The following is an 11115-nucleotide window of genomic DNA, read 5'->3' as shown; positions in this document are numbered from 1 at the left end:
AAAAGATAGCGAAGAAATAACAAAATACAGATACTTCAATGTAACTGGTTAGGTATGGCTTCGGCAATGACAGACAAAACCAAAATGACCTTTAAACAAAGTTAATATTTACCCATTTCAGTAGGTGGCAACATGAGAGTGATTTTTTGGGATGCAGAAGTTTCCCCTGATTCTGGGAGAGAACACAGGCCATCAAGAGTTCAGCTGATTTTTGAAGATTTCACTTCCTGCAACATGTTTCAGCTAGCTAGTAGTGTGACACACTTGCAAAGACATTCCATAGTATATGAGAAGCTGGAAGTTGCAAAAATATTTTTTAATATTAATTTTGAAGTGTTCCAAAAATACCTTTCATAACTAAAATTGTTCTGATTTTTAATATCCCAAATACACAATAGCCAATAAGCAGATTTTAATTAGTAATCAGACAATTCAAAGATAAAATGTCTAATTTCAAAGAGAAAATCATTTTAGAAATGTGAGGTTTTAAAGATTTATGTAAGAATGCTAAAAAATACATAGAACTATAACTATGCAGCTTCTATTTACTATTAAGATTTATGCTTTTTCTTAATTTGATTGAGGAACAGAGCTTTTTTCCTCCAGCACAAGACCATTATACCTCGCGTTTCACTCTACATTTTTTGCATCCCTTCATACTGATTAACATGCTCTTTGTGCTGCTCATGCTTTCAGATTCCATGTCGTTAATAAGTAACACGAGATGAGGCGGTACAGTGCCACACAACTAACTAGAGCGCAGCTGAGTGCCAACTGCCTGCCCCATTCGAAGCCGCGTGTTTGCCTCGGTACGTTACGGATGCGCTTCAGCACTACAACGCCTGCTGCAAGGGTCAGTGACAGATGTCTGCATGGAGGCAAGGAAACGGGGCGGCTAGTCAAAAGATAGCGAAAGTATGGCATGGGTTGGAAAAAAAAAAAAAAATGATAAGGTTCTGTTGCAAGACTGTCAAAAAACTCATTTCCCTACTGGGAGGGATGAATGAGTGGATTTCACAGCAAGTACCCACAACTTCATTGCTACTTAACCTATTAGTGAGGTCATTTTCTGTTCCTACAATAGATAAAAAGACATTGATTTATATCAACAGCTGAATCAGAATCTGAAGTACGCTCTAAAATTTGCAGATAGCAACAGTGAGCTGAAAAACTACTTCAAGCATTTTGTGATGACTGGTTTAAGAACTAGACCAATACAGGCACATTTTTTATATGGAAACCATTTTCTCCACTGTTACTTACCTGAAATCTGGTCACTGCAAGGAGTTTGCTTCTGCCATACATTCGCACATTTTGTACTGTTGGAATTGTAGATGCTTGATAAAGTCTTTACCTGTATTATCACATTCCTCTTACATTTATTATGAATTTATTATGAATAAAGGTAACCATTATCACATCAGACTTGGGAATTGTTCTGTAGCTAGCAATTATCCTTTAGAGATCACTTATGATCCCAGTTTAAGACTCCAAGTCAGTTCCTAGGGGAGACAGTGTACAAACAGACATGGTTGATGGGACCAGGAAATAAAGGACTTAGGCGGGGGGTTGGGGGGGGGGGAAGCCATTCCCTCCCAGGTAGTGCTGCGGTCCCCCGTGCCAACAGCCACGGTGGGTTTAATCCAGGGACTGGAATACCTACTGTCATGAAGTCGGAGCAGGGACATCGGAGAACAGGCATCACCTCTACGGAGCTGCCTCTCCAATGGGCTTTTTACAAGTAATTCTGTAAGGCCATGTCATTTTGATTTAAAATTGGTGCTTACCAACAACGTCGGAGTTACTGTGAGAACTGGAACAGAGCATGCCAGAACGATTCAATGACCTAGCCTGGGAAAGGGCACAGCCTCAAGCTAACTTGAAAGCTTTATTAGACATGAAACCAGTATTTCTAAACAAGCTGAATGAGTGTTAAGCTAATCTGCAGACCAGTTTAAATTTCCACAGCAAATGTAAAATAAAACTTCTTAAGAGTTTGCCTGCAAGACTTCGGGAGTCAGTTTTCTGTATACATTGAAGTTCTCCAAACTCTGTTCCATTTAATTCTTTGCAGAATAAAAGTGGTGATTCGTTCAAGAGGCTCTACCGACAGTACATATTTTATATCTAGGAATTGAGGTGGTCATGAAAACTAGCAGAGCCCGGAGAATGAATTAAGCTGTTTCATTTAATCTGAGGCCTTTAATTGCTATTTTTAGTATAACCTATTAAGGCTTAGTTTAACTTTACACTTTCAAGCATTAATAAACTAACTCTCCCTCTGCATTTTTTCAAAAGCAAAACTCATTTCAGAGTGACACAGTACTATCACTCTTGGTAACATCAAGTCCACAACCAAGCACACCCATCTCTTCTGAACTGTCCGCAGATGATGCCCATTACTGCAAAACTGCCACAAAGTAGAAATGTATTCGGTTGTAATGAAGTGCAAGAAAACGATACCCTGAATTTCAACATCTGTACTGAGAAGAGCTGGTTTGGGCTGTTTTTTTGGGTTGGGTTTGGGTTTTGTCAAAAGAAGCAGGTAGTAGCTTGTGCAATAATAAGGACAGGCATTTGATATTGCTGTTTATTTCTTTTTAAAAATTAGACAATTCTCAATGTATTATTCCAGCAACATGCTACTAAGCACTCTATACATTCCTTTCTTCAGAATAATTCTAACTAGTTCTTGGCAGGGAAACACCGAGTAAGAATTACTGACTTTAATAGTACCGATCAGAATTAAACCAGTTGAGAACTCCTCCCCTGAATCTGACATGGTATTTGTTTGAAATCGGACTACTCATATTTAATACTGTGTTGTCTTGAATACCTTTTGAAATATAAATATTTAGTTTCTCTATTAGAAACAGTTATGCGTGTATTTTTTCATCTTATTCAGAATAATAAGATAAAAATTTCCATGGGCGTTAAAGGGAGTTTCAAGTAGGGTGTCATAAAGCAGGCTTTAAAATAGTGCCTGAACCAGTTCTTCCACAGAGTTCTTGATTAACATCTACATACTTTCAATAACTATTTTCAGCAGTGTAAATTATGTGTCCTCCAAAAAGTTTTAATGAAAACCATTTTAATTAAAACTAGTTTGACAGCCTGAATATGCAAAGTCAAACCACAAGATACTAAATACTTTGAGATTTGTCTGCATATCTACAAACAAAACTTCCCTCAAATATCCCATGGAGTAGAAACAATTGTGGTAGCAATTAAAAGATTTTCAGTTGTCAGATTCAAGGTCACTAGTTAAATTATTCAGTCATTTTTACTTCTGGCAAAACCAATCTCTTACAGGCATGTATGGTTTTGTATGTTGTTTCCTCAATTGTTTAGAAGCACACACTTATATTCTCTATTTTACAATGTTGTGCTTTTTTAATTTATTCATCTGTACCAGTTTTTAGCTGAAAATTATTGTTCAATTTGTACAAATCACCCATGATTTAAACTGTATAATTACATTTCATGTAATCTCACAATTTCATTGGGTAATTAAATGATTCTCTACAGCTTTTTTATCAAAAAAAGCAATATACAATTAATGAATCCCTGTAGGATTTCCCCCCCTCCCTCACAAGCATTAACATTACATATTTAAATACATCGGACCAAATCCTTGGGCATGTCTGATGAGTTGTGCAGAAATCAGACACGCATGCAAAATGGCTCAAAGCTCACCTTTCTCAAAGGGCTGGATCCTACTGCAGGGCTATATCCTCTTCACAGAGAGAGGAAAAAAAAGTGTGAATGTGTAAATTACATCAGCTGTACAGATACCCTGGTCCTTCGTGCACAAGGAGAGCCCAGTTGTATGCCCTCTTACTTAAATTCTCCAGCATTTACTACGGTATTTTAGGAGTGCATATGGAAAGGGTATATGGAACTCTATAGCACCAGAGGATTGTTCTTACAATCCTCTCCGGGCAAATTACACTGAATTTAGGGCCAGTTTAGGGCTGGTATTCTAATTTTCAGTAGCTATACTATTCTCGAGGATCTAGCCCATATCATCATAGTGCAAATATAACCTCCTGTATAGATACCTTCTGGTAATAATAAAACAACATAACCTTAACAAACAGAAGTACAGTTCGTTAATGAGGCGTGGTACGTTTTACTCCATTATGCACCTAGGCACCTTCTTTCATTGCTAAGCCATCCACTTTTCAGAAAACATTTTAAAAATAACATCTCCTTTGATAATATTAAAAGTAGATGATAGGGTGGTTTTTTTTCTTCAGTAAATTAATAAAAGTACAGTATAAACTGATTTTTCCAAAGTCATTTCAGTTTAAAATGGGCTGAAAAAAGTTACAATGTTTAATGATCATTTCGGAATAGTAACTAGTTCACAAACATTTTGTTCATAATGAGAAAAATTTGTCTGTGACAAAAAAAATAACCATGTCTTCCAGCAATTTACAAACAGTATTTTAGATGCCACCATCACCTGAAGTTCTGTTGATGACGCCTTCCACCAGAACGCCGTCCTACTGATGATCAACACTCATCTTCTTTATACGATGAAGCAGAGCGTCTTTCTCCATTTGCACCTCAGCAAGAGCCATTTTGGCTTTGGCTAGTTCCTGTTTGAGACATTCATTTTCTTCAATAAGCTGAAACGATTGGGTTAGAAAAGAGCGTTATTAGTATTCCTGCGTACTGACCACTCTTTCCATTACAGTAACTTTTAAAATACCATACGCTCACATTCGTTGCTGGGTGCAGGTTTGTTAGGGCCAAGTCAATTGCGACCAATTCCCCATCAGTGTGTGTGGAACATAGAAAGAATTGATGCAGTTAGCTCAAAAGGCAAGACACCCAAAACCCAATGTTTTAGCTGTGTCATTTCCACTCTGGAGCGGAGTAGAAACGACGCCAGGTTCTGAGCTCTAGGAACAGATTCTTACCCAGTGAAGAAAAGAGCCAAATCGATGTGCGGGTTCTGTCATCATCAATTCAAAATCCAGGTATGATTAACAGATTAGTAAGGGTCTGACTTAACAGTCTAGTCCTTTGTCTTTGGCAGTTGTGTGGTACAGGGAGGAGGGAGAAGGGGAGAAGAAGGGACTTGCTCCCTCATAAAACTCCCTCTGACGTAAAGGAGAAGAATTAGTCTGCAGTGTATTATTACCCTATTTAGAAAGCAGTATTAAATGTATTTCGCATGCCTAAGTGCTGAACCATACTGTAATATGCATAATTCATATTTTCCATCTCAAACAGATTTCTAACCAGAAGTAACCCCCAAGCCCACCCCCAGATAATCTAACAATTATGATGATTACCGATTGTAACCATTTTTTTGGGGGTGGGGGGTGGGGGTGAAGTCAAAAGGAATCCTTAATACCTCATTTTTAAGGAAGTCAGCTGAATCCCTGCTTGATTTAGGAGGTCTGGGAATTTCACAAGTAGTCTGTGTGGCTTGGTCCTGTGTTTTATGTCCAACAGGTCCAGTTGCTTGCTGCAATGCACTACTTGAATTCTTCATCTTTGACACATCATTTACTCTTTGATTGTCTATATCACAGAAATATATAGGGTAGAAGGTAGGGGTTTTGTCTTTTTTTGTTTTATAAACTTCAATTCTCATCAGCACAAAAGTAAAACCACCTAAACAAATATACTTGTAATATTAAGTACATTTATATTTACTTCCCAAAATCAAATATAAGAATAAAAAAATAATTAAAAGTCATATATCCTTTTTGAGGAAGAGAGATAGGAAAGGAGGCATGAGAAGAAGCAATATGTAGCTTCCAGCTTGAAGAAAATGATCACAGTATCATCACCACTGAATACACACTCTGAATAATTACAAGTTTGAGAACTATTAATATTGCTATTAATACACTATCTCCAGCTCCAAATCAGATCTGAAGACTGCAGTTACATTTGAAGACACAGTGAGATAAACCTGCAGGATCAAGCAAGTTTTTAAATTAGAAAATAATTTAAATGACTTGGCATTAAAGAAATCTTCTAGCAGTTATAATTGAAGTGTACTGTATGTAGTACCTATTAAAATATACTGCTGTACACCAAGAGAAAAAATGAGGGTCATGGTTCTTAGTAGTCTAAAAAAATACTCTGGGTTGTTTTTTTTCTTTTTTAAACATTTCCTTCTAAACAAGAGTTTTCTGTTCATTACCCCCTCCTCCCACTACACACACCTGTGAGGACTCAAAAATGTAGCACTGCAGATACATCAATCACTGCAGTGCAGGCAGCATTTGACCTGTGCTTTTGAAGTCACTGTACCTGAGCAGTCCATGACAAGAACAGGGATCAAAGCAGTTCAGCAAAAAGGGGAAAAAAATGAGAGCTAAAAGGAACCTTAAAATTCCGTATTTTCTCACTACATTACTGTTTCTTGCAACGTTTAGTATAAAAAGATGACCAAAATGCATTGAACATCTTTAAACACTCAAACAATGTATTAGATAAGGTGGAGAAACTAAAATAAAACCAAATCATGCCACAGCACACCTCGGAGAAGTCCGGTCCACCTTTGCCGTACCTTTCCATGAGGCAGGTGAAAGGGCCATTAAGATCACCCTGCAGCCTCCTCTTCCTCAAGGCATACAATACATTGCATACTGTTGGATTAATATATTCAGGACCCGGATGAAAGGCAGGGTGCACCCTCTGCAATTTGGTGAACAATACCGAACTGGAGGGTGACTGACACTGAGGGGCAAGGCTGTTTTTCGGAGGAACCTGGACAGGCTGGAGAAATGGGCTGACAGGAGCCTCAGGAAGTTCAGCTGAAGCCAGTGTGAAGTCCTGCAGGTGGGAGTGAATAACCTCTTGCTCCACTACACGCTGGGGACCAACTGGACAGAAAGCAACATTGCATGAAATGACCTGTAGGCCTCGGTCAATGGGAAGATTTATCGTGAGTCAGCAGCGAGCTCTGACAGCAAAGACCAGGCACATACAGGCTGTACTAGCAAAGGTATAGCTAGCAAGATGAGGGAAGTTATTCTTCTCCTATACTCAGCACCAGTGGGACCACAGCTGGAATACTAGATCCAGTTTTGGATTCCCTAGTGTGAGAAAAATACCAACAGCAGAGGACCACCAAGATAATCATGGCCAGGAGCACCTGATATACAAATGAGGGGCTTGGAGAGATGCACTCGTCAAATCTGAAGATAAGAACGCTATGTGGGGATCTTAATGCCGCCTTTGCCTACCTATAGGAAAGGTATAGAGAAGATGGACCAAACTTCCCTGAGGTGCTTGGCAAGTGCTCAAGCGCCTCTGTCTTGAGGTGGCAGGACAGGAGGCAGTAGACACAAGCTGCGACAAAGGAAATTCCAATTAGACATTACTAAAAAAATGAACCATAAGGGTGATCAAACACCGGGACAGATTATTTGGGGCAGGTTGTGGTATCGGCTTTTTGATGCTCAAAACTTGACTGGACAGGGCATTGAGCAACTTGATCTAATCTGCCCCCGCTTTGAGCAAGGAGTAGGACCAGATGAGCTCTAGAGGCTTCTTCCAACCTAGATTACTTTATGATTTTTTGACATATCTGTGAAAGACAACAGTAAAGTTCCAGCTCTAAATGTATTGATATCGAGATACCGAGGTGCAGGAACATACAAACCTCTAATAAGAAAAGAGCCATCATCATTTCTTTCTATCCAGAGTATGTCAATGTGTAGTTTTATGGGTACCAGCTCAGATGCCTTGAGATTTTCACGTGGACTGTCATCCTAAAAAATACAAGTATTGAAAAATGAGTTTACCAGGAAATCAAAGTAGCCAATTAAGATGTTCAATTAAACATGGGTGGATTTAATGAAACTCAAAAGGGAACATTTCAGAGTAGCATTTTCTAATGGGATCTCCACTAAACTTTAGCTCCATTTTTTTTTTCCCCAGAGATCATATTAAAGGCCCAAATTTATCTCTGGAGTAAGTCTGCTGAACTCAATACTTCAAAGTATTTTTACAGACATCTCAATAAGATTATATCCCAACTCAAGACATTCTTTAGCTCAGGAGCTCTCAGAGTCAGAGATAAGAAGCCTGTACTACATAGTATCTGATTTTCCCTTGAACTATTTAAAGATCGAATGAGTACAGCTATCATCCTTGAACAGATTTTGCCTTTTTAGAATTGAGTTTGGGATGACACCAGCTGCAGTTCAGTTATATTGCTGTACTCAACAGAAGAGAAACTTCACAAATTACTTCTTTTGGGGTGTCCCCAGGAAGTCTTTATAGTTCATTATCCCTGTCAAGCAGAATAACGCAGCCAGTATCATCAGAAACTATACACATCAGCATTAAGCACACAGCAAGAAAGCTGTTGAGATATAAGTGCCAAAGCTTCTCGAAACAGCAATGAGATTGCAGTAGAAAATGCAAAAAATAAAATAACCTTTCTTAAATTCTTCCTCCCCATGAAACACACTGCATCAAGTCTCATGCAGAAAAAACAAAAGAATATACTGCATTGAATAGGCAATGCAGCATAAATTTGAACCATATCCTTTTGCTCTTTATTACCCAACAACTCTATAAAAATGAATCATCTGTATGTCAAATTTGCAGTTTGTCAACCATCATGAGCAACTTCACTATGACTTGTGTGCGCTGCTGAGTGAGCACTTCAGTGCTTTCACTGTCAAGCAGACTCTTGTCGCTGGTTTATTAACGTGTATTTCCCACCTCAAACAGCTGCTTCCTCAAGAACATTTTGCTGAAGTCCGCCATCTTGCCAATAAACCAGCACAATCCTGTTTTTAAATTTAAATGACTGTATGTTAAGACTTTCCTCTTTGCATTTGGGCATTCATGTTTGTGAAACACTGAAACCCAAGGAACAGATCCACAGCTCTTACAGAAAGTGCTTGTGCTACTCCTGTAGTAGAAAGGGCCCCAAAGGAGTGCCTAAGGATCCTCAGGGGGTGGAAAAGCTGCATCGTGGAGCAAGGGACTAGTGATGCACCCCAGTAGGACACCGTAGAGATAACAGTTGCCCTTCCAGCCAAGAATGATCTTAGCAGAATCAAGGCCTTAGCCCCAGATCCAGAACCGGAGCTGCTGCTCCAGTCCTCACTTTGTTCCAAGTTTATATGGGTGATTATTAATTTCCAAAGCAATGCTATAATTATCTTATCTTCATGTTTGTTTTTTTGTTGTGTCCCTGCCCATCCTCCCCACTCCCCAAAAAAAGCATCCTTATCTTTATATTCAATGTTTGTGCAGCACAAAACTCACCATCTCCTTTAAATGTCTGAAAGAAAATCCCCTAGGAGACTTAAGCAGGAGTGTCCTCTTAATGTTACTATTTTAAGCTATAGTGGTGTGAAAAGCTTGCATTACTTAGTATCTGTTTCCAAGGTAGGGCAGAATGTGAAATCTGGGTCCTAAGAAACAGAATCCAAGTGGTTTGAACTGGAATTCCCATAACCTTTTTCCTTCTTTTGTACTGAACTTTCATTGCAAGAACTATGCTCTAAGTAGGAAAGAGAATTAACCTCTAAAATTTGTGTTTTGTAATTAGAAAACCATTACTATGCTAAGCAAAAAAGCCGAACCAGAAAAACCCACATTGTGCCTCTAGGAACTTGGCATACCTTGCCTACAAAACTCCCAGACACTTTCACTCTACAAAAGAGACTGGGAGAGGAGAAAAAAAATATAAAATATTAATTCATATAAATAGCTTCATCATGCAGACAATTCCCTTGTAGGCATACCACAGAGCCAACCAAATCTATGGATTTTTAAATTGGTTTAGTGTTATCTAAAGACCTTCCACAGTATGATAGCAGGTTCTTTGAAGTTAACTGTATCCAGATTAGTAGTTCATCATCAAAGAAACAAGAACACAATTTCTTTAGAGCAGCCAAATAGCTCATTGTTAACTTACTTTTAGGTTAATCCTTGCATTAGAAACTTTTATCTTCATAGGCATCACTTCCGCAACAGTTTCATCTTCTAGAAAATGCTGAATGTTTGTGAGGGAAGATGTTAGAAATTCAGCACTGAAGTTCTCTACATGACACTGAAGAAAACCATTTTTTACAGCCAGCAGAGAATGTATGACAGCACTAGGCCCACTTTCCCATCTCAAACTAATCTCAGGCGATGAATTAACTGGTCCAGCCACAGATTTACAGTCAGAACCTGTTGCAAAAGGAAAACGAATTTGCATTAAAACTTTGCAATGTGCAAAAAAGCAATTACGATGCAATTACTTCTACTTCTATTGTCCAACTGATTTTCCAAAAGTACTTTTGAAGTATTATCCACAAATTATAGCATTGCAAATACAGAACTTCAGAGCAAATTTCTAAGTATATCACTTCAAGGTACTAAAGAAAAATACACAGTACATACAAGGACTAGCATCTCACTGGAAAAGAACAACATGGAAGTATCACCAAGCACAAAGAATTTGTTCCCTCAATGTCTTGTCGATGGAAAAACAATTATTTTGCATACTTTCCCACTAACTTCTTCAGTTTTTATTTCAGAAGAACATTTAAGTCAGTTCACTCTCAGGACAGCAGTTGTTCTGTTGGAAAGGCAGTATTTCCTGACGCAGGAACTTACTTGCTAACACACAGGAACATGAACGGCAATGCAGTAAGATGGAAAACATGAGCACAGGGTGCCTCCATTGTTTGGGTGGCAGTAGATTTGAACCTTAAAAACCCCCTAGCAGTTTCTTGTTGGTTTCAGTATCTTTAACCAGTAGGGAGAGGGAAAAAGAGAAAAAAAGGAAAAAAAAGAAAAAATTTAAGGTAACCAGATTGGGGGGGGGGGGGGGGGGGGGGTGGCCAGTATCCATTTGTTGTACAAAAAAGAGGGTTCACCACCAGAAATAATTATTGCATGGGATTCTCAAGTCATTTGGTCACTATGATGGCTGACCCGCAGAAATTATCTGTATGACAAAAAGCGTATTCCTAGTAATTATATTAAGAAGCAAACACTGAAACTTCAAAGATAGCTGAAATCAAAGTAACTCAAGTAAAATGAACTGAATTATGCCAATTTATATTAGTAGAGCATCTAACTGTTAAACAAATTTAAGAATTAAAACAAACAAAAAAATGCTTCTTGGTT

At 38.4% G+C, this 11115-nt stretch overlaps 1 protein-coding gene across 3 annotated transcripts in view; it reads right to left on the bottom strand.

Annotated features, from left to right (window-relative positions):
- Positions 1-2576: 2576 nt before the first annotated feature.
- BLTP3B (bridge-like lipid transfer protein family member 3B) overlaps positions 2577-11115 on the bottom strand; it is a 59661-nt gene continuing 51122 nt past the window's right edge. For all 3 annotated transcript variants that reach the window (XM_069773338.1, XM_069773339.1, XM_069773340.1), the window contains 4 exons: positions 9914-10170; positions 7637-7745; positions 5369-5538; positions 2577-4634 (listed from right to left, as the gene is read on the bottom strand). In XM_069773338.1, coding sequence (XP_069629439.1) covers positions 4509-4634; positions 5369-5538; positions 7637-7745; positions 9914-10170 — 662 coding nt within the window. In that variant the 3' untranslated portion in view covers positions 2577-4508. The remainder of the gene's footprint in view (positions 4635-5368; positions 5539-7636; positions 7746-9913; positions 10171-11115) is intronic.

Source organism: Haliaeetus albicilla, chromosome 28 (genome assembly GCF_947461875.1).
Source record: "Haliaeetus albicilla chromosome 28, bHalAlb1.1, whole genome shotgun sequence".
Classification (NCBI taxonomy): domain Eukaryota; kingdom Metazoa; phylum Chordata; class Aves; order Accipitriformes; family Accipitridae; genus Haliaeetus; species Haliaeetus albicilla.
Note: the sequence above shows the minus strand (reverse complement) of the source record. Positions and strands in the feature narration are given on the sequence as shown.